The 25,000-nt window shown below is 34.9% G+C and overlaps 1 protein-coding gene across 1 annotated transcript in view; it reads left to right on the top strand.

The window, feature by feature from the left end:
* Positions 1-25,000, top strand: part of LOC136041826 (nucleoporin NUP188-like) — a gene marked incomplete in the record, with an annotated part of 179,580 nt that overhangs the window by 30,203 nt on the left and 124,377 nt on the right. The window contains 4 exon segments of the mRNA XM_065726603.1: positions 8,499-8,641; positions 10,011-10,245; positions 15,837-16,106; positions 18,825-18,957. Of these exon segments, the coding sequence (XP_065582675.1) occupies positions 8,499-8,641; positions 10,011-10,245; positions 15,837-16,106; positions 18,825-18,957 (781 nt within the window).

Below are 25,000 nucleotides of genomic sequence, written 5' to 3' on the forward strand. Positions count from 1 at the left end.
TGAATATAGATAGATTTATATATGTGTTTCAAACTACGTAAAAATTGCGAATATACAACATTCTTGGCTTTTCCATTGTCTGTCCATATACAAAGCCGTATGTACTAATAATGACGTCATATGCAAACGCTCTTTTTACAAACAAACAAACATGCATACACACAACTCGTTTTTATATAGATAGATAGATAGATGGATACAATACAAATTAACTACGTAAAACTTGTGAATATACAACAGTCTTCGCTGTCCCATTGTCTGTGCGTATAAATAGATTGTCAGGTTTACCGACCCTCAAAGATGCAACATACAATTGTACATTGGTAAAGCAATCTGTATTAAGATCTATACCGTATTTTTCTAGTGATTGCCCTTGAGCTTTGTTGATGGTGTTTGCAAATGCTAATCGAATTGGGAATTGCAATCTTTTAAATTGAAAAAGCAGATCCGTTGGAATCATGGGAATGCGAGGAATAAGAACAGCCTCACCCTCATAAGGCCCTGTCAAGATTGTGGCATCTATTAGGTTTTCCATTGTTTTTTTTTTACGGCAAGTCGCGTGCCATTGCAAAGCTTTGGTGGGTTGATATTTCTTAAAAGTATTATTGGTACGCCTATTTTTAGTTGTAGCAGGTGTGGTGGACACCCTGAAGGATCTATGGAATTTAAAAATTCAGATGGATAATTAACCGCTTCATTTGGTTCCGAAATACAAATTAACTGCGTAAAACTTGCGAATATACAACATTCTTCGCTGTCCAATTCTCGCTGCATATAAATAGATTGTCAGGTTTACCGACCCTCGAACATTCAACGTACAATTGTCCATGGGAAAAACAATCAGTATTAAGATCAATACCACATTTTTCTAATGATTGACCTTGAGCTTTGTTAATGGTGATTGCAAATGCTAATCGAATTGGGAATTGCAATCTTTTAAATTGAAAAGGCAGATCCGTTGGAATCATGGGAATGCGAGGAATAAGAACAGCCTCACCCTCAAAAGGCCCTGTCAGGATTGTGGCCTCTATTAGGTTTTCCATTGTTTTTTTTTTTTACGGCAAGTCGAGTGCCATTGCAAAGCTTTGGTGGGTTTATATTTCTTAAAAGTATTATTGGTACGCCTATTTTTAGTTGTAGCACGTGTGGTGGAAACCCTGAAAGATCTATGGAATTTAAAAATTCAGATGGATAATTAACCGCTTCATTTGGTTCCAAAACTGTGTCGACTGACTTGTAAAGGACTGCCTGGTCTTGAATCTTGGTCAAAACAATATTGTTGATTTCGTGGACGTCTATATTTTTGGGTGCGAGAATCGCTCTTTCACTTAGCCATTTATTATTTTTATAATTTTTTAGAATATTCGGAAATACTTTTTCAATCAATTCATTTTTGGACGTCACTAAATTACAGAAATCAGCAGGTAGTTGTATACGTCCTGAAATTGAGTCTACTGGGAGCTTTCCGTTTCCCATTGCCAGCAATTGATCTGAAAATGTTTGACCAGAGTCATCGTTTTGCAATCGGACACGCATATTTGTAGTTAATTTTAATGTTTTTACGTGTGCCCATAAATTAGAATTTTTCTGGCAAGCATTCATTTCGTCTGCAGGAGTTGATCTAGGTATTATAGGTAATGTAAGCCTGTTTCCCTGCTGGTCTTTTGATTCCTCGGCACGCCTTCTTTTTTCACTTTCTCTTTTAGCAGCAAGTCTGCTTCTGCGTTGCTCTGGTAGTTCCTCGGCATGCTTTCTGGTCTTTCTTTCTCTATCAGCCTCAAGCCTGTTTCCCTGCTGGTCTTTTGATTCCTCGGCACGCCTTCTTTTTTCACTTTCTCTTTTAGCAGCAAGTCTGCTTCTGCGTTGCTCTGGTAGTTCCTCGGCATGCTTTCTGTTCTTTCTTTCTCTATCAGCCTCAAGCCTGTTTCCCTGCTGGTCTTTTTATTCCTCGGCACGCCTTCTTTTTTCACTTTCTCTTTTAGCAGTAAGTCTGCTTTCGCGTTGCTCTGGTAGTTCCTCGGCACGCTTTCTTTTCTGACTTTCTCTATCAGCAGCAAGTTTTTTGGCATAGACTCTTTGAGCATCTTCATCAGTCATTGTAAACTTAAACATTAATAGAATTCTACGCGAACATATGTCTTATATAACTTGAATGACGTCACCTTCAAAGCAAAAATGATGGCAACTAATTTCATGACGTCAGCCGAAACATGACGTCACCTGATCCACAGATCCACACACAGACAACTTATTTTTATATATATATATATATATATATATATATATATATATATATATATATATATATATATATATATATATATATATATATATATATATATATATATATATATATATATATATATATATATATATATATATATATATATATATATATATATATATATATATATATATATATATATATATATATATATGTATAAATTATTAAATCCATCTTATTTTAAATCCCGACTGGATCCAGTGTCATTGGGGGGGGGGGGCTTGTGGGAACCGAAAATCTTGGAAAACGCATAGAGTGGAGTGATCGGGATGAAACAAGGTGGGAAGAATAAGCATAAGTCCTAGATCGTGATTGACAAAGCCAGATCGGATCTACTCTCTTTTGGGGAGTTGGGGGGGACTTCATCTGTTAATTCGAAAATTAGAAAAATGAGTTAGTTTTAACATACGAACAGGTGATTGGATCCTAATGAAATCTGATCTTTAGAAGGATTTGGTGTCTCAGAGCTTTTATTTTAAATCCTGTTCGGATCTGGTGACTTTGGGGAGGTGGTGAGTTGGAGGAGGAAACTAGAAATCTGCGAAAACGCTAAGAGTGGAGAGATCGTGAAGATACTTGGTGGGAAGAATGAGCACAAGTCCTAGATACGTAATTGACATAACCGGACTAGATTGGCTCTCTTTGGGGGATTTGGGGGAGGGGGGGCAACGGAAAAATTAGAAAAATGAGGTATATGAACGGGTGATCAGTCCTTAAATGAAATTTGATATTTTAGAAGGACCTTGTGTTTTAGAGCTATTATTGTAAATCCCGACCAGATCCGGTGACACTGGGGGGAGTTGGAGGGGGAAATCGGAATATTGGAAAACGTTTAGAGTGTAGGGATCGGGATGATACTTGGTGGGAAGAATAAGTACATGTCCTAGATACGTTATTGACATAATCGGATCCCCTCTCTCTGGGGGAGTTGTAGTTAGATGTGCTTGTTTTGGCACTTCCAGATAAGCTAGGACGATGAAAGTTGGCATTCAGGGACCCGACTAGATTAAATTAGAAATAGTCTCTTCCCCGATCCAACTATTTGGGAGGGAGAGCGAACGAACAAGATAGTTTAGAAGAATTTTATTTGCCGATAAGACAAATGATTGTTCTTCTTAAGTATGGCTTGTGGTCCAAAAGCATAATTCTGGGATAGGGTGCGAGAGGCTCTCAGGTTTGAGTCCCGGACCACCCCAATTTTTACATGAAGAAGACCTGAAACTAGATACGTGATCAATGTAGCGATTGCTGAAAGTTGATTGGCGTATCAGGGACCTGATTAGTTTAAATTATAAATAGTTACTTCCCCGATTTGACCATCTGGGGGGAGTGGAAGAGAAAATAATGTATTTTTAACTTACGAACAGGTTGTTGGATCTTAATGAAATTCGATAATTAGAAGGACCTTGTGTCTCAGAGCTTTTATTCTAAATCCCCGACCGGATCTGGTGACAATGGAGGGAGTGGGAAGGGCAAACCGGAACTCTTTAAAAATGCTTAGAGTGGAGAGATCATAATAAAACTTGGTTGGAAGAAGCTGTTGGCTCTTCCGACCTCGTCACAAGTGCCATATGAGCGTTTGGCTCTTGTTGAGTTTCGGTTCTTATTTAGCTGGGCCGATCCTTACTTACAGTTCTTTACCATGAAATGTTTGAAAATAGTATATTTACTTTTTGAATTTTAATTAATTTTGTAAATATTTCAGGGAATTTTTCATAACAAATTCAACAGAAAGTTATAAGATGGTGGTCTTATTTATATAGCTAGTGTAACATTTCAAATTTGCACTGTGTGCACCTTATAGTTGCTCTTTTTTTGAAGTTTAGCAGACTGTTAGTCAAGTTATGTAAAGTGACAACCATGTATGTATTGCTGGCTACTGGTACAGTTAAAAACAAAACAACAATAATTAATAAATTAACTAAAGTAATTATGTATAATAAGAAGTAATGTAACAATTAACTAAAATTAACCAGAATAATTATAAATGTAAAATCAATAATTAAGACAGTTAAACACGGAAGTTACCATGCAAATTGCTTATTTGTTGTTTGGGCGGGGTTTACTGGTTGCTCGTTGGTCATTCACTAAGAGCATCTATTTTGATAGCAATTAAAAATAAGATGGCAGTCTTTTTTTTTATGCCGCTAGTGTACATTGTCAAATTCGAACTGTCTGCACTTTATATCTTCCGTGAATTTTAGTAGACTGCAGACTTCATAGTTCGTGAATTTAGTTGACTTAGTAGACAGTGAACCTTGAGAATCCTGTAATTTTATGTATAGCCTATCTAAAATCTTTTTTCCTGTCATAAAGGCTTCCAGATTTGAGCCTTGTTCAACTAAGGTGTGTTTGAAAGTGGGGTATGAAAATATTCTACAAAAGGTATTTTAAAAAACCTGGAGGGGGAGAAATCTAAGGAGAAAGAGCCCCCTCCTACTGAGGCTCCTATCTAGAACCCAGCTACAGGGGTGGATCTAGGATTTTCCTTTGGGTGGGGGCGCATAATAGGTTGCTTCAATAAAGTTACGAAAAAAGAAATACTCGCAATTAAAAGGGTAGGTAATTGAAATGGTCGTAAATTTAATCTAAAATCTGATGAGGCTTCTAATAAATCTGTTCTAATAAATTCTAATAAATCTATCTAATAATCTAAAATATCTTATAATATTCTAATAAATCTAATAAATCTGTTGAAATTAAAATGGTATAAAAATATTGATGCAAAAAATAATAAGTTATAAAAACCACCCCACCATAAAAATAAAAAAAAAGAAAAAGCTGTTCACCGTCTATAAAAAAAATATTATATTCAATATTTTCTGCATAATTTTTTGCCTTTGCACTTCTGACCGCTATAGCTTTTTATTGTAAAAAAAAAAAAAAATAATAATAATTGGTCTTGAACCATCTTTTGGGGTAATCCACTCTTTGTGACAATTTGTATTTGTCAAACCATTATGCATGTCGCCTAGCTTTGTGACATCCCTTAGTAACTATGACAGTGATGAAGAGTGGGAAATGAGGATAAAGACACAACTTGTATACTCGTAAAAGACATATTAAACATTAAATACTAGTTCTTCTAGGGGGTAACAAAAAAAAAGATCGAAGAGATAGAAATGTACAGAAGACATTTAAAACGAGGGTTTCCAGTTCCACTCCCGTTATATCTATTTATTACACGGTCGGTGTCTACCTCAATATTTTGGTGAACATTTATAATGGCCAGTTCTGTCATTCTTGGGTCATGTCAGTTTAGAGCTCTTCGTTATTATTTCCTCTTCTATTCATCCTAAAATATTCGAATAAAGACCAAAATCGTCTGAAAAATAGGAACTCCATTAAAGATGCGTGTAGGTATGTGCTTCAAACTAAGTATATGAGTCAAAATACAATTAATTATGTGTTTGTTATCTTTGTATTTGATAGGTATAGATTGCTGATTTAAATTCTCATAGTCTCAAGCTGTAGAGTTTTCTAATTAATTTTCTTTTTAATTCTGATATTTTCAGATATTCAATTCAAATGTTTGAATCTCGATATGTCTGTTAAGCACGAAAATACAAATTTGAAATTTGACTCAGATCTAGCATTAAGTAAGAGAATTGTCCTGTAAAAATTTTGATTTATAAACAACTAATCGTGGAAATATGATTGGATGACATGTATCAAAATAAGTATAAAAATCCTCAGCAGTATATATAATTATAGCAGTTTGGACAATTTTATGGACAAACATATTCAACCCCTATACAAAAACATAACTATATTTTGCGACTGGTTGGTATTGAGAAGGTGAGAAATTCTGAAGTAATATTGTAGTTTAATTCTGTTTCTGTGGTTAACTCAAGTTTTGTGAATTTCCCTTTTTATCATTTTATTTTTATTTTTAAATGTCTGAAAAAAATCAATGCCATTCCACTGATTCAAACTGAGAATTCAGAGACTGATATATATAGATTCAGAGACTATACATGTCATATATATATATATAGATATATATGATATATACTAGATAAAAAATAAAGAAACACATAATCATTTGCCTTCTTTTATAAGCAATTTTTCGAAAATATATTCTTCTTAAATGACTACTGCAACCTTTGAAAGAATATTTTGCCTCATATACTTAGTTTTAAGTATATACTTACACAAACCTTTATTAAAGTATAAGGAGTTTGGTCTTTATTTTAATGTTTTTGAATGAACATACGTGGTGATATGTCACATAATATAGAGCTTTAAGTAGATGAAATTAGGCAGTATAGTGGCCACCATTCGCTCACCAAAATCCAAAATTTAAATTAATAGTTTTTGCACTTCTCATACATTCACTTTCTATTATACAAATCCCCTAAAAACAACAGTGTTGTAAAAACCACCCAAAAAACCAAAAAATGCAAACCCAAAAAACCAAAACAGACAGCCAAAAAAAGTAATGATATCAATTTCTTTGCCTCAGTGCTATAGCAAGACTCGAAAACAAATTTTTGACTGTAAAAAGAATTAAATATTTTGCTTTTCAGTCCTGTTGTGACAGCACAATCCTGAAATATTATTTCCACAGCCTAAAGAAGTTAGGATTTGAAATTTCCGCTCCTTGTTATTACGAAATGAAGATTTTTGCCTCTCTGTTGGCTTTTGTGGTAAAACGGACAAATTTCCTTGATAAACCTAACCTAAGTTTAATTAAATACTTTTTGGCCGTAAATACTTGTGTGGCAAACCTCACAAAGTAACTAAAACCTAGTTTCAAGCTTTTTTACAAAAAGAAACAGTCTTAATGATTAAAAACTTATTAAAACTAAACTATTAAAAATCAATTGTAAAAAAACTTTCATCCCAAACCAAACCAGAGCAAGCGAACCCAACCACAAATGCACCACTACGTTAGGGGGAGGGTGTGCGCCACCCCCTGGATCCGCCACTGCCCGCCTATTTCTGACTTAAGTTCCACGCTCTGGTTGAACAAAGAAAAATGTTGCCAACATGAGAAAGTTTAAAGAGATTATTTGCGTTATCTGGCGCAATAACCTAATTTTTCTAGCTCTCTTGTATGTTAATCCACATCCAGACATAAACGTGGGTTTTGGGGTATTGCTTCTTTTTTGGGGAAATGTATTTTGAATATCTACCGGGGCAGATTTGTAGTTTTTTTTCAATGGAAATACCTAACAAATAGTATTTAAAAAAAATCTAGGGTGTAGTCTAAGGGGCTAGAGACCCCTCCCCCTATTCGTAAGAGATCTGAAAAGATTTTCTACACTGACCCACTAGCCGTAGGTTAAATGAGCAAGTTTTATCGTGTTATATTCATTTGTTCCGTATTCATACTAGCTTACCTGTCGTGTACTTTGGCTATCTCAAAAGAAAGGAAGGTTAAGGACAAAAAATCAAAACAACTGATTGCAATTTATTACTTTAATACTGTTTATTTATATACTCAAGTGCTTTCAGACTATATTTTTTTTTCGTCTGGTGTGTTTACGAATGAATTGGAAGGTTTTCCTATGCTTGGAGTTGACACCCGTCCACAAGCTGTCCATTTGAGAAGCAGTCATTTTCCAAATCTGTTCAACACATTTGCTGCGATTATCCTTGTCCTTTATTTATTGTCATTGCAAAAGTTTGACGCACGGGTAGGAATAGTAGTACAGAATTCTACTAGAATTTTATAGTTCTTACTAGCGGAACTGATCTCCGTTTCCTGGCCCATCAGCCAGGAAGTTCAATGCGGGGTTGGGGGCCAGTCATCCTTTGCTTTCACATACCCTTCCTGCTTAATTTCTAAAGAGTCTCATCTCTGACACCCGTACCAAACCAAATAACCGATAACACCAGGAATCGCACCCCTGGCCATCACACAGAGGGTTCCAATTTTAGCGTGCTACCGGTAACTGTAAACCTTCAAATCCAAACTAAATATATCTGAAACTGATTATTAAAGAGCAAATAAAATTAGAACCGATCAGAAACGTCCTAAACGTCTTAAAGTTGCTTAAGCGTCCTAAAACTAAAAATTGAAATTCAAAACGAAGAAAGAAAATGATATACAAAATCATTTACAAGAGTGTACCCAACAACTTCTTTACGTTTCTTCACGATCGTATGGACAGTGTAGAAGTGAAAACAGTACAGTCTGACATACATTTTTTTTTTATTTGTTTTGGTTAATTTAATAAATCCTACTTTCTGTTTTTCCTGAATTTAGAAAAATGGATTTGGAGGAAGAATGCCACTTCGCTTTCTATTTGACGGGCGATGTGAGGGCTTAACAGAAACAATTGGACAACTTGAAACATGTATCCTTATTCAAATGATGTGTCTCAAGCCTTTATTGGATACAATGTCAAGGTAAGTCAATCTCTGCCTTGATTTTTGAGTTCTGATATTTTTGAAATTAATTAATTAGTTCTCATTGAATTAGGGGATGTCTCATTGAAAAAAAAAAAAACGCAAAATCAGACAAATTATCCAGTTATGTTTTTGTATGATTTTCATGTTAATTCCTTACATTATTTATTTTAATTTTCAAATTATTTATGTTAATTATTCAACTAAATAACAAAATTAATAAATTATCATATGCGAACAGTATAGGAAAGAATCGAATCATTTTTGAAAATCTGAATATTTTGAGGGACAGGAGAGTGTAATCTTGGTAAAATATTTTTTTACATAAAGCACAAATTTCTTACGAAAAGAGTTGTATTTAGAAAAGGGTGATAGTCTATGCATAATTGTTCTTGGAAGGGGACGGGGGCTAGGAGCGCGCGGTCTACTAGTCCTATTTTTATGTGCTAATTACTCTATTCTTTTTTGATTTTTGAGAAAAAAATTGTTAAACAATTGCTGCTTTGTTAGTGAAAAATGTGTATCTGTGCCATTGTTGTTACTTTTGTAGTTCTCTTTTTTTGCTGTAACAACTCCTACATACGACAGATGGGGGAGGGGCTTTAGGGTCTCCCCTCCCCCGAAAAAATCCAAATTTTTGGCACTTGTACTCAAACTACTAAATAATTTATTTGCTTTACCCCCCCCCCCCCCCCCAACAAAAATTATCTACGAATGCGCTATCTACTTAGTATCTAGAAAGATATGGGCAAAAGTTCCTTTTAATTTTTCATTTCTATTATTCTTCTCTTATCATTTGATAACTAGAAGATGACTTTTAAATTATTCTCTTCAAATCGAATGATTATTCTTCTCACAGTAAATTTATCGCTATATGCTGTTCAAAGTAAATGAGTGTTATCCCGTAGACACAGAACTCTTGTCACTGGATGAATAGATTGAGCCCTTATCACCCTGTTTGCATTGATTGAGCCGTCCAAGGCCGAGTGGTTAGCACTCCAAACTTAAATTCCCGAGGTCAGAGGTTCGAGTCCTGGTGTTGCTGGTTATTTGGTTTGGAACGGGAATCAGTGGTGTGACTCTGTAGGCTCAGCCAGAGTCAACCCAGCTCTAAATGGATACCTGAGTATTTCTGGGGGGGGACATGGGAAGCGTCGGGTGATTGCCCGCAAACACGCATTGTACTCCTGGCCGAAGTCATCGAATCAGGAGATCTGTACCTAAGCAACACAGACCATTGGTCAGCATACGAAGAAGTAAAGAAAGTAGCATTGATTGGATTTGACTATTGTTACCTATTCACTCTGAACAGACTTAATCGTTATTATCCTGTTGTCACTGGGCCATTGAATAATTTTTGCTTTCACAGCCTTGATCATCCCATTCTTGAAGATGGTTCTACTGTCAGGGAAATTGAAGTAGTTTTAAGTGGGATGGGAATGCAGAAGGAGCACGGCCCTCTTCTTGTAAGCTGGATGATAATGCAGAGTCTTGGTCCATTGGGAGATGAGGCTCTTGTTAAATACCAATCATTGGGCCAAAAAGCAGTTGAACAAAGAGTTCTTGGATATATTGCTACTATGACAAAAAGTGTGGATATCAAGGTAAATTAGTAAATTTATATTTTTTATTTTTATAATACATATTTTTTATATTTATTTATTATTATAATATTTTTATTATTTTATATAAATAAATATTTATTATATAATATTATATTATATATTATTTTTATTTTTTATATTTATTATTCATCTTGTATTTATAGTTCTGTTATAAGTAAAATTAGTAAGCTAGTAAATTTATATTAGTAAATTAGTACATTTATAAACCTTTTCAATATTTTTTTCTAAATTTCAAAATAACTGATTTAAAATAATCTCAAGTTCTTTCTTTTTCTTATAGTTTTATGCTTTCACGCATTGAAAGCCTCATTTTGTTGTTTCTCTCAAGACTGAATTTGTGGGTGCGTTCCGTCATTTTTTGGGTAGTGTTTTTCGGTATATTAGGTATCATTAATTGGGTATTTCGGGCACTGTAAATGTTATTATGAATAAAAATTGATTCATTTTCATTATTGTAAGCATGGAAAAGAAAGAAGTGTTAGGCTCTTTACCTAAATATGAATACCTAGAATATGAATATCAAGCACATAATATGAATATGTTGATGTTAAGGTAAATTGGTACATTTACAAAAGTTTTCAATATTTTCTTGTAGATTTTGAAGTAAATGGTCCAATATAATCTCAAGCTATTCTTTCTTTTTCTTGTCTAATTCTTCTAGGTATTGAAAGCTCCGTTTCGAATCTTGTGCTGCGTTCCCCCATATTTTGGGGCACTGATTTTTGGTATGTTGGGTATCATTAATTGGGAATTTTGAGCATTATAAATGTTTTTATTTTCGTTACAAAACGCAAGATAGGCCTACGAGCAAAACTTGGTTCATTTTCATTATGGTAAGCATGGAAGGGAATGAAGTGTTAGGCTGTTCACCTAAATATGAATATCTAAAATATGAATATCAAGGACATGATATGAATATGTGGATGTCAAGGTAAATTGGTACATTTACAAAAGTTTTCAATATTCTCTTAAATATTTTAAAGTAAATGGTCCAATATAATATCAAGTTTTTCTTTCTTTTTATTTTCTAATGTTTCTAGGTATTGAAAGCTTCGTTTTGTTGTGTCTCCCAAGACCGAATCTTGCGCTGCGTTCCCCCATTTTTTGCGATCTGATTTTTGGTATGTTGGGTATCATTGATTGGGTATTTTGGGCATTATAGATGTTATTATTTTCGTTACAAAACATAAGATACGAGCAAAATCTGTTTCATTTTCATTATGGTAAGCATGGAAGGAAATGCAGCGTTAGGCTGTTCATCTAAATTTGAATTTTTAAGTATTTAAATTTGTTGTTGGTCACCATTTCAGGTTGAATGTAAAGGTCAAAATGTAACGGTCAAACCTAACGGTCAAAATTGATAATTGACTTCTTGAACGTGGTCTTACCTTCGGTAATGAAGCTTGATCCACTGCTCCCTAAAAATGGATCTGTAGGTCAAATAATAGGGAAACTCTTGGATATATACTAAAATTATTTAAGTCTAAGAAGGTTATTTGAGACTATTAAGATTGTTTTCCCTACGGTGATGGATGTAAAGAAAAAAAATGAACAGCGAAGGCGCTGTTTTTTTTTTTTTTGCAGTGGGAAAGAGCTTAGAAGAAGAGGAAGATAAGTTTCTGAGTTAAAATTTGTGTATGGTGAAAGATCAAGGAGTTGACTTTTAAGAGAACAGCAACACTTCAAGAAATTAATAATCAAATTTCTTGTGAATATTTATCTCCATTTATCAGCAGTCAACCCAAGCAATTGTAAACCAAACCATCTTCTGGACTACACTGTGGTGTTTTTTTGTGGATGGTGAAGTCCTCCCTTCGCAAGAGTGCAGCCAGTCTGGTAATATAATATCCTATTTGTCCGCATTAAAGGTTATTCCAATAGACAATGCATAGAACATCCCCCAAAAAAGTCCCCCCAGACCCTACCCTAAATACTACCGAAAATGTTCCACATCTTGCTGGTCAAGCTCACTATCTCAAAGCTCAGATGATGGGTCAAGCTCAATGAATAACACAATGGTGGATGTGGGGGCGTTTGTCACTATCCATAATGGAAATGAGAATGACTTTCAAGAGGTACTTTCTATGAGCTCCAAAAAAAGGCGAAAATCTCCACAATAAAAATGATCCCCTCCTCTTGCTCCAACTCCTTCTTCATAAGACTGTCGGATATACTTAACATTTCTCCTGATACCTCTTTTGAGATAAATAAGATTAAGGGTATCTATTAAGGGGTGCAATCTTCAAATTGTTGAAATCAATTCAATGTTTCTTTAAACATTAACCGTGATGGATCTTTGCTAATAACCCCTACAAGATTCTAAATCATTCGACATATTACTGAATTTAAAATATCTTCTTAATATCCCAAAAAAGTCTGCTCTATGGACCCCAAATCACCACCCAACTAAAATTGTCGTGTATAACATCCCTCCAGAAATACCTATTAAGGAGCCAAAAGAAGGGCTCTCTGACAGAACGGGTAACCCAATCCCAGTTGCAGATGTCACCCAAATGGAAAAATCAGATGTTAATGGCCAAAAGTCAAGCAAGTCTTCCTTATTCACACTTAGAGAAGAAAACAATATCCTAGCCCGGATATTCCTCTTTGGACAAATGAAACCCCATAGGCTCTACAAACCAAAATCTATCCAGTGCCAATAATGTCTAAAACTAGGACACACAACAAATAAATGCAGTGAAATATTACAAGCCTGCAATAAATGTAATCCCAAAGGAATGGCAAGTTGTAAAAATGATCAGCCCACATGTATAAACTGCAAAGGTCCCCATGATTCTTCCAATAAAACTGTATGCCCTGCATATAAACAACGAGCACTAACACTCCAAATAGCAACAGAAAAAGCTACACCTCACCCATTTGCAGCTCTCGAAGCAAACATAGCTCAATCACATCAAACTAAACTCTCTATGAAACCACCTAATACTTTCACTCACAGAACATCCAACGTACCCAAAGCAAAAGGCACCCCCTATAAGACTCCTTCCTCAAAACACCCCAGTTCACATTTCTATTGGAGAGAATCCAAGGCTGAACCAACTAGTTTCTGCGTCGAATGATAGGAGGTTAATTTGGCTACTCCTCCAAAGTAGAAAGGAATCAGAAGCATTACCAGGAACTAATCCCCTAATTAATTTCGAGCCAGATGAAAATCCAAACAAACTAACACCTAATATATGCCTCTTTATACTAAAGTTTAAAGCAGTTCAGTCTGTGTACCTACAACAGCCACATAAAGTAAAAATCATAAATAAATTGGCAAACTTATGCCTACACAATCACATGCTTATCCAAGCAAAAAAGGATCTTGCTTTACTCCTAGCAAAGCTAAACATTGACACACAGTCGTATGAAAACTAAAGCAACAAAGCAGCACATCTCAATACTTCAGTGGAATGTAAGATCACTTGCAGAAAATAAATTAAATGAACTAATATCTCTTATGAATAATAAATCCATTGATATCGCTTCCCTTCAGGAAACTCATTTGACCAAAAACCAACAAACTAAGTCTCCAGGATATACTATCCTGAGAAAGAATGGGTCCTCTGAGAGAAAAGGAGGTTGTGTAGCTTTAATAATAACAACATCTAATTTTGTGGCATTAAATTTCCAGAATTTCTAAATGATGTTGATGCAATTGGAATCAATGTTTGGCTGAATAATACCAAAACTTACATAATAAGTTTTTATAACCCTAATGGCCAAATTACAGATGCCATGGATTTCTTCAGTTATATAACTAATTATAATGTGCTAAAAAAAACATAATTATTTGCGGAGATTTTCATGCCCACAACCTTGTGTGGGGGTATAAGCAAGCAAATAAAGCTGACAAGATTATTGAAAGTTTATATTATAATACTGAGCTAGCAGTTGCTATCCCTCCAAAACTAAATACATACTTTAACCCTAAAAGCGAAAAAAAATAATTGAAGAAAAAACGGGTTTAATTTCTTATAAAGCAGTGACAACAAAATAAAATAAAAAACTACACTTTAGCTAACCAAAAAATAAAAATACTCCGAATATTTCGGCCCCACGTCCGGGAGCCTTTCTCAACGGAAAAAAAAACAACAAAAAAGGAAAAAAATTACAACAATTTAAGACTATTTTTAAGACATTATAAAAATGCCACGACAAACTAAACCAACATAAAAAATATAAACAATCAAATATATAAGAAACAAAAACTCACATTTTAAAACAAACACTCCCGCAACTGACTGTAACTTTAGAAAAAACTGAAGTAATTGTTTATATTGGCACTTTCCTCTGCCACAATCGATGGTCTAAGAAATTATTTAACCCTAAAAGTGGCAAATTTTCAACAATTGACCTACAAATTATGTTAATGAATACTTTGAACAAAATTTATATGCAGAAAAGTGATAACATTTGCACAGACCATTTTGCCATAGTCTCCTCATTAAATAAACCAGCTAAAATTCTGCCACATACCCTAATTATATTAACACTAAAGCAAGTTGGACTATGTTTAAAAATAAGCTTAATGATGAAATTTTTAGTCTCCCCCAGGAATCATATATTTCACTTGTAACAGCTGACACACATGCTAAACTTTTGACATCCATACTAACAAATACAGCTAATCATCCTATCCCCAAAACAACACCCAGAAACCCTCTCTAAACACACTTTCTAACTTTCAGCGATCGCTGTATTGATCACGTATCTAGTTTCAGATCTTCTTCATGTAAATATTGGGTGGTCTGGGATTCGAATACGAGACCTCTCGCAACCCAAGCGAGAATCATGCCCGTAGACCACAAGCCATACCTATGAAGAACAATAATTTATTTTATAGGTAAACAAAATTCCTCTCAACTGTCTTGTTTGCTCGCCCCCCCCCCCTCAGATGGTCGAATCGGGGAAGAGACTATATCTAATTTAATCTCGTCTGGTCTCTGATACTTGTGCCAACTTTATTCGTCCTAGCTTATCTGGAAGTGCCCAAACTAGGAAAAGTGGGACCGACTGACATATAGACAGATATTGTGATCACTACATTTTACTTGGTAAATACCAAGTGCCATTAAAAGGAACTTGGGGCTTAATTGGAGGGTCTAAAAAGTGAAGCTTGGAACAGGTTTTGGCGGACAAGGAGCATGTGCATCTCTGTCGGTCTCAGTTGGCTTGGTACCGCCATGAGTTGTAGTAGTAATATTTGACTGTGATAGCCATATGTTTTTGAGTTACTAAGACTTAACTGTTAAAACTACCCAAATCAACTAAAATAAACTACAAGTTAGAATCTTTACGAAAGCTCTTTTGGCGAAAAACTCATGCCGGTCTTAGAAGATATTATTGCAAGCGCCTTCTAGGTTCTTTTATCTCATCTATAATTTTTGAAACATACTTGGGCCTTAAATGAATTTAGGTGATCCCGTTTAAAGGGTTAATCATCCTTTAATCAATGAATCTCCGATAACCCTATTGCCGAAATTAAACTTTAGTAAAACTTTATTACTCTTCCCCAGTGATTACTTGACTCGCCATAGTTATACCGACAAAAATCTGTTTTACAGGAGATTATTCATCCTATAATTTATGAGTTTCTGACAACCCTGTCTTCAAAATTTGAGCCAACAGCTCTTGGCACATCAGAAGATTTAAATGCGATAATGGAAGAAGTTTTGACATCACGCAGCATTGCCGAAGATTTTTGGAGTGACGGCTTAGACGTTGGACTAGGTCAGGTATTAACAGAGGTCACGTTAATGTACCCTGCTGTATCCATACCTTTTTTGAAAGTAATGGACTCCTTGGCTGGAGCAAGCGCTTCTAGTTGTCAAAAGGTATGCATTAGTATTTTATTCATTTCTTCTTTTTGTAGCAAAATTTGTGGTGTCCTCAATCACAGGCCACAAATAATTAATTATGTGACATCAGCAATCCACTGCTGCTGGTGCTTTTCTTATATGTTAGAAGGCATGTTTTAGTAATCAAATGTTTTACATCATTATTTTTTTATTTTCCTTTCTTTTCTCCGGGACCCCCCATCCCTGTTAAAAATTACCCCCCTCCCTGCGTATTAATAACGATTTGATTTTTAAATTTGAAAGTATCTGAAAAAATCCCCCACTGATAGTTTCCGCGTGGAAAATCCCCCGTCGTATTGATAGCGATCGTATCTTTAAACTTAAAGGCTTTTGTAAAATTCCCCCCGTTGAACTCGCCCCTCTTGGAAAATATCTCACTACAGAAAACTCATCCTCCGGCAAAACCTCCCCCCCACGTGGAATTTTCTCCCAGGAAATAACCCCTCTCCCTCCCGGAAGATCCCTCCGGAAATCCTTCCTATGTGGTAAAGTGTTACAGAGAAAATTCCCACCTGATAATCCATCCGCAAAAAATCCCCCTCTCCCAGCGGATACATCTCCTCCGAAATTTTTCCATGCAAAAAACTCCCTCCATAGAAAATTCCCCCGGAAAGTTGCTCCCCCCGCTGTTAGTACCCCTCCATAGAAAATCCCTCCCCGTGTTTAAATAACAATTGTATATTTAAATTTAAAAGTATTTAAAAATTTGCCAATTCTTCCCCGAGGGAATCTTCTCTTTGCAAAAACTCCTCCTTGGAAAATCCCTCCCCCGCTGAAAATCCTCCCAGGAAATTCTCCCTTCTCTGTAGAAAATTGTCATCTGGAAAATACCCACTCGACAATTGCTTCTAGGAAATTTTTTTTCACATGTAAAATAACGTGCATATTTATAAACTTAGAAGTATTTAGAAAATTATAGTTATTATCTTACCGGTCAGTCGCCCTCCCCCCTTCATGTTCCTTGCTTGTTACGATTCCTTGCCGTATCCTGCTCGCTTCACGAGCTGAAGCATCCTTTTGATATATCTTTTACGGTGGGAGACTTACGGCCTGCCCAATGAAACTCAACCACTAATGGTTTTTCTTGAATTGGACCCCTAATTGTTATTTCAGCAGTTAAATCTATAAAAATTCTAGTGAAGCAATCTTTTGATATATCTTTTACGGCGGGAGACTTACGGCCTGCCCAATGAGATTTAAACACTTATGGTTTTCCTTAAGTCGGACAGCTAAATATTATTTCAACCATTAAATCTATAAAAAATTTATTCTACTACCTAGATGCTTGCTTCGTCTCTATTTTCTGAATAAATATGCTATTAGTTTGGATATTTTAGCCATATGCCAACTATTTTAAATGAGCCGGTAAATATTGGAGTCCTATCAAAAATAAATGTATTTAATTGAAGTCTAATCAGGCTCAACTCGACAAGAATTTTTCAGATTTTTTCACGACAGAATTTTTCAGAACAAAAATTTTTCAGTAAATTTCGACAGAATTTTTCAGAACAAATTTTTGAAGCTGGAAGAAAGCATCTCAATCACAGACAAATGTTGTGAGTGAGAAAAGTTGTGTTTAAAACACTGTGCTCTTAAGGTAACTTTTGTCTAGTTTAAGTTTAAGTTTAGTTTAAGTTTTGTTTATTACTGAACCATAACTGAAAAATATGCATACATTTATATACATTAAAAAGAACTTCTTTTCAAATAAATCATCTGGCCCACCCTTGAACTTTCAAAAATATGTTATCGTAGTGATGTGCCAGGAATAAAATTTCCTCAAGACTGGTTGTAAGCATGAACTAGCTAAAAAACCAATGCTGATAATGCAAATGAATATATACTCCTTTCCTCGTTTAGCTGCTCCTTGAGTCTTCGTAATAAAAATAAAATAAAATGAAAAAATTCAACAATACTCCCTCACACACTTTAAATAACCAAAATAGAAAATAGTTCAAATAATAAACTAAAACTTATAGTTAGAATGCATTTTTTCCTTAGTTTAAGCTTGAATTTAAAAAAAGAAAATTTCCAAAATCGCAGTCTGCCAATCCCAACTTGACTTTTTTCACTTTACTTACAGCTTTGTAAATACAAGCTCTTAGTTAATACAAACTCTTGCTCAGCAGCGTCACCAGCATAGAGGGAATCAGACGCCAATACCGTCAGTCGTCTCTGTAGTGGTCTCTTTTAAGGGTAGGAGTTTCGTGGTGGCCAATGCTTCGGGTAGAAAGACGGTCGCGGGTGACGTCCGCTAATTTTGTGCGTGGCCTACCTCTGGGACATTTTTAGCCGTTTGTAATTGTTTCAAAGTCAAAACCGAGTCGGGTGGGTGTTTCAGTGTGCAGTTAAAGTAGATAATCATATCAACTTAGCAAGCGTGACAATCCAAACTAGCCTAGTGATATTTAAAATCATCTACATCGTGTCCATGATTTGTTTTCTTTAGTTTTCTAAATAGTCCAATTTTAGTAAATATACATTTTATTCAAAATATTTTTTCCAAAAATTAAGCATTATCTGAGTACCGACAATTTTATCCAAATTGGTTATTTTTTGTGTAATTTTCCTTTTTAAGGTCTTCCCCCTCCCCGCGAAATGTACCGGTCTTTCTCCAAAACTCTTATTTGTGCATGTGAATAGTGTATGTACTTTTGTCTGATTTCTTATTAATATAATACTTTCCTTCTTAAGAGTGCAGATCTGCTAAATGATTTCCCCGGGCTTGCCAGCTATCTTGATGAAATAGCCCCTTCACATATAACTAAGTTGGATGGTGACACCTATACGCTCAACGTCAACAAAGAATTTTATGGACATCTCAGAGGTTAGCATAAAATTGAAGAAGACTTATTTTTTTTTTTTTTTTTTAAGTAGGCTACTCTACTTAAGTAGAGTAGCCTTTTTTAAGTAGGCTACTCTACTTAAGTAGAGTAGCCTTTTTTAAGTATTAGAAACGAAATGTGACTATTAGGCTGGTTAGGTGGAAATTTGAAAGTTTGTATGTATGCAAGTTTCAGTAGTAGCACACACACACACCCCAAAAAATATGTATATATAGACTCATAACATAAGAAACCAAGCAGCTTAAGAAGTTCTGGCTTTCTTTTAAAGGTTATGTTGTCTTTAGGAATCAACAGTTTATTAATTCTTGAATTTTTATGGATGAAAAGTGTTACCAAATTTAACTAATTAGTTCCGCTTATTTATTTTCACGGTTATACGTAACAATGCTCTCAAAAATGTGGTAGTACCCTAGAAAGTTCATAGTCTTGAAACAACCAAAAGAAAGTATTATTATCGAAAAATATATAAAAATATAGGTACTTGTATGATAAACGCCCTACCGCTCAAGTTGTTCATTCATTGACGCATTGTAGAACCAGTTGCTTTTCTTTAGTTTCTTTCAGCTTAGCGTGAGGCAAGGCACAGAGAAGTGACAGAATAGATGGAGATTGAAAATAAATGGGCTATATATTTGCACTTTAGGGGTGGAGGGGAAAGTGACAGAATGTATGGAAATTATAAACGGGGAAGGGAGATAGAGATGGAGAATAGATAGGCTATTTATTTGCACTTTAGGGATAGGGATGGGGCAAGGTATTTTGACTGTGTGAAGTTAGAAAGCAATTCTTACTACATAATAAGCAGAATAACTGTACCTAACACAATAGGCATGTAGACCCACTATACTCTACCATCACTCCCCACCCCCTAATGTACAAATATATAGCCCAAATTTTGTTTAAAGTATTATATATTTATCTTACTTTGGTTTATTATCTTACTTTGGGTATATAATACAAGTACCAAAATATATACTTTGAAAGAGACTTATTTTATAAAGTAGGCTGATCAGTGTAATGGAAATGAATTCTGATTGTTAAGACACGTTAGGTGGAAAATTAAAAGTTTGTAAGTCTGCAGTTTTTGATTCTAGCAGATACCAATTGATAAAAAAAAATTATTGTGGATTAAAAATTCAGCAAAAATAATCTTATAAAATAAGGAACCAAGAAGCTCGAGGAAAATGTCGTACTACCCTAAAAACACTTAGTTTTGTAACAACCAAACTACTATAAATCGTAGCTTTCATTCATGAATTAGCTCCAAGAGGAAATTTTGTATATTTTGACTATCTTTGTGCTTTTAGATCAACAGGGCAGATATCTATTTGGTTCGATCCAATACCTGCTTCTAAACCTTTTTTTTTTATACTGATGCCTCAAAGGGTGGAAATATTTATTATTTTATATTAAAATCTTACATTAAAGAAAAACAAAAGCATGCTCTATCCCTCAAGTCTTAGAAAAAAAAATCGGAAACTCTGAATTCACTAAATCCGGAAAAATAATAAAATATGAAAAAGAAATTTAGAATACAGAAAATAATCGGTTAAAACACACAAAACTAGGATGGATTGCTGCCTTAAGGCAAATTCCAAAAATTTGAGACAACTCTACCTCAATTGTATTCCCCCCCCCTCGGCCCGTGTAATATTTTGATAGCCAAAACGTTTATAAACTACCAACCAAAAAGAGAATTTAGCTTCCATTTGTGAAATAACCAATTTATTATAAAAACGCTTTATTTTTAGGCCATTTATGCTTAGAAATTGACTGTCTACAGAATATTCCACAAAAGCATAAGCATCCCTCGCACATAAGCTCGGGTACAAAATTTTCATTTTCGCCAGGATTTGTGTTTACATTTTCTAAGAACACAATTGGGTTTGATTTTTGATTGTCAACAATTAATTAGACCCATACTGAGTGAATAGCACCCTGAACTTGCAATCCTATGACTCAGGACGGGGGTTTGAACCCTAGTGTCAACAAATATTTGTCTTGGGAGGTTAGTGGTGTTTCGATGTGGAATTTCGAGTAACAAAACACCAGGCACGGAGAACAATGGCTACCTTTGTTTATTACCGAAATTAACAAAAAGAATGAAAAAAGAAAGAAATAATAAAAAAATACTTTCAAATCCAAGATATCTATAAGAACTTTATTAAGTGCAGGAAAAGATGTAATCAGAGTAAAGAGCCATATTGAAAATGAAAATGATATGAAAATGAAAGCTCTGGCATGCTGAAAAAGAAATATGGTGTGCGTGTAACTGAACCACCGTGCAATTGGACCCCCGTTTAAATGAAGTCCCCTGCAGCTGTAGTCCCGTGCAACTGAACTACCGTGCAATTGGACCCCCGTTTAAATGAAGTCCCCTGCAGCTGTAGTCCCGTGCAACTGAACTACCGTGCAACTGAACCTATGTTTAACTGAACCACCGTGCAACTGAACCATTGTTCTCAGGTTTTTCAGCACTCTAGAAATATTAGGCAATATCATTGGGTAAAACACAAGTTGGAATCTTTACATGTTCAACCTTGTTGGAATTGTTTGTTTTTAAAGTCTTGATATGATAGTCTGTCAAAATGATTCATACGAATGATCAGTATTCTTGTCACAAAATCACAGAAAATCTGACGTTACAAACCATTAAAGCCAAATTTATTTCTCTTTTTTATGTCTGTTAATTTTCATATCTCCGCCTTGTCACTGTCAGAAAATACCATCCCCTCTAAATAATACCCCCCTAGAAAATTACTATCCCTCCCGCGGCTGGTTGGTTTCCATTCACTTTTGACTTATAAAAAGGGACTAAAACTCTCAATTTTTGATCAAATGATCATCATCGGAAATCTCTGCGACAGTGAGGCGGAGGTGGAGATGAGGAAGGGGCAGTTTTCCTCCTATACGGAATGAATTTTGCTCATTTGGGGTTTAATGTTACTTTTTACTGTCATAATAACAGTGTAGACCAGAAATATTTCCAGAAATCAAGAGGGATTAAATATAAATTTCGCATTTTTGATTATATTTGAATTTTTTTGACCCCACCCCCTCCCACAAAAAATTACCCCATAACAAAAGTCCTGAATGCGGCCATGGTGATTTTACATCACTTTCTATCTTCATTCTCCCCTCGTCCCTCCCTTAGAACCAAATCTATATTTTCTGAAGGCTCATTGAGAGTCGGGATGTTTTGGTATTGAAACGCATCCTTTGAGACATCCCCCTCCCTCCCTAACTACAGAACAATCATAGAACCTCATTGTACAGGGTTAAAACCTTATATTCTAATGTTTAAAATTGTAAAAAAAAACAGGGAATTCACCTAAAAGAGTGAAATTTGTGTAGACCTTACAGATAATTTTGCTAGTTTGGGAGGGAGAGAGATGCCTCAAAGGGTACATTTTAATACCAAAACATCCCAAATCTCATTTAGCTTTCAGATAAATACAGAATTTATTCTAAGAAAGAGTCAAGAGGTGGGCGGAGGTAAAAATTGATGTGTAATACTAAGGGCCCCATCACTGCCGGGTTTTTAGCGGAAAAGAAGGTATTTTTGCCCCCTGTTTGAAATTCATGCGTACAAGAATTTTCGATGGGCATGGTTATAGACACAACGTGGGTCCTTGGCTCTCCAAGACCTTTGCCTTTCACTAAAGTTTCAGCACATGGGTAGGGATCCATTTTGTTTTCACTGACCGGTTTGAAATTTCTGGGGTAAGTCCTCTGAGCCTCTGAGACAAGGGAAAATTAGTGATTTTCAGAGGTATATTAGCTTTTTCAGACTTCCAATCTGTTTGAAACTTACGGGGTATGTAATATGGGGCCAAGGGAACAGAGCGGATGGTTTTTCAAAGGCTTGCAATGCTTAGAAGTCCCACCTATTTTCTGAATTAAAGTTTCCTTATTCACATGAAATTTGTTAGGGTTTATCTGCAGCTAAGGAGACATTAATCAAAAAATTTTAGACCGTTGAAACTTTCAGCTGTGGCGCAAGCAGACTTCGAAATTCCTTCGTTTTGTGTTTTTCCTTTATCACAAAGAGTAACTTGTAAGCAGGAATTATAAGCCCTCAGGAACGAGGAACTAAATGCCTGTCCTAATATATAAGCATTTTATTTGTCTCCGATATATTTTGTTGTAAGTAAAAATATCTCCACTGAATTGTTTGCGCAACGATTATAAGTAATAATACAAAGGAATGACTTAATTTTCCAAATATTAGTAAAGTATTTATTTGGTAGTCATTAAGTGATAGACTAAAGAGTATTGCTAACTCATAAGAGTGAAAACTGGCCCTAGTGTAAAAAAAAAACACCAACACCATCTAGCGTCTGGTGAAATTTGGCATTTTTTAAGCCTAATTAATTAGCCATGATTTGCCCTCCTCAAACCTAGGCCTACTATTAACTAGGCTTAGTAATATGTACTACGCCTAATTATGTTGACAAGGCAATTAGGCATAACCCTTTGCCATCTTAGACAAATAGGCTAGGGCTTACATATGTCTTTCAAACAGTAGGTTAGCGTACCCTAAACAGCCAAATAGTTGATTCTTAAGACTTACACAGAGACTTCATCTTTAAGGGATATAGATATACAGATCAGGCCCAAAGAGCATGGGAGACTATAAGTTTTCTATACTATTTGGTTAGGCCTTTACCAATTATCCAGTTTGACTTGAATTTTTTCTACTTATTTAAAGACTTTGTGATTTCGCCAAGCTCTATGATTTCAGGTAAAGTAATTCAGCATGATTTAGCTTATACTCGGGGTGCGTTAAGAACTAAAAATATGGATTAGTTCTCATGAAAAAAGAATAAAAAAACTAGTTTTGAGATCACAGCGCATATTACGTAATTTATACTTACTTTAATGCGTATCTCTACTCAATCAATCTTGAATAATGTCAGAATTTATTTCAAGAAGAAAAATTGTCTTTAAATATACTATTTTTATAGTTTTTTAGGGCTAAACAACTAAGGTACATAATCGAGGGTGAAGAAACCAAATCAAAGTGGTGTTTTTGCAACAGATTTGTCGTTAAAGCTGACCAAAGGTTATTGTAATATTCTACTTCTTTTTTAATGTTTCTATTGGGAAAGATTTAAAAGATTAAGCGTAGGGAGAATCTTATCCTCTTTCCCTTATTTCTAATGTATTCCCTTATTTATATGGCTCTGTTTCCCTTAGGAATATTGCAACCAAGGAGTGATAATGAATTTTACAGGGAATTTGCACATCTTTGTATAGTTTTCTTCTTACTTCAATATTTTATTGTCAGGTCACAGAAAACTAAGAACAAAAGCAGGAAACAAAACGCAATAGAAAATAGCAATTTAATATTGTTTAGAATGTACCTTGTCAAAAATCAAACAAGATTTTAAAACTAGCTAGTTTTAACTGGTTTTCATATCTTAGTGGATATGCCCCTGATTGCATAATCTATTGCCGCATTATGATGCCACCCTGCACATTGGTTCCAAATATCCGACCTAAATTAATTAAACGTAAATTTGTAAAACTTTGCATTTACCGTATTACGTATACCGTATTTACTGTATTCCGATTGCCATTTTTTGATGTTGCTCTACGTATCGGATCCAAACATTTGACCTAAATTAATTGAATGTGCATTTGTAAACTTTGTATCTACCGTATTACGTATACTATCTTACGATTATCTCCCTACTGCCACTTTATGATGCCATTTTATATGTTGCATCCGAGTATCTGACCTACATTAATTGAAAAATAATTTGTAAAATTTATATTTTCTATAGTAACTTATTTACCGTAGTAGGTATACGTTACTTATCGTATTACGATTATCACTCTATTGACACTTTCTGATGTCACTTTACATATTGCATCCAAATATCTGACATACATTAATTGAACGTACATCTGTAAACTTTGTTTTACCGTCTTAGGATTGCCACCTAACTAACTTCGAAGACCACACTGTCTTTCCATGACGAAAAGATAACGATTCAAAATAGGGATGAAACTTTTTAA

The sequence above is a fragment of the Artemia franciscana genome, unplaced genomic scaffold (assembly GCF_032884065.1).
Source record: "Artemia franciscana unplaced genomic scaffold, ASM3288406v1 PGA_scaffold_39, whole genome shotgun sequence".
In the NCBI taxonomy this organism is placed as follows: domain Eukaryota; kingdom Metazoa; phylum Arthropoda; class Branchiopoda; order Anostraca; family Artemiidae; genus Artemia; species Artemia franciscana.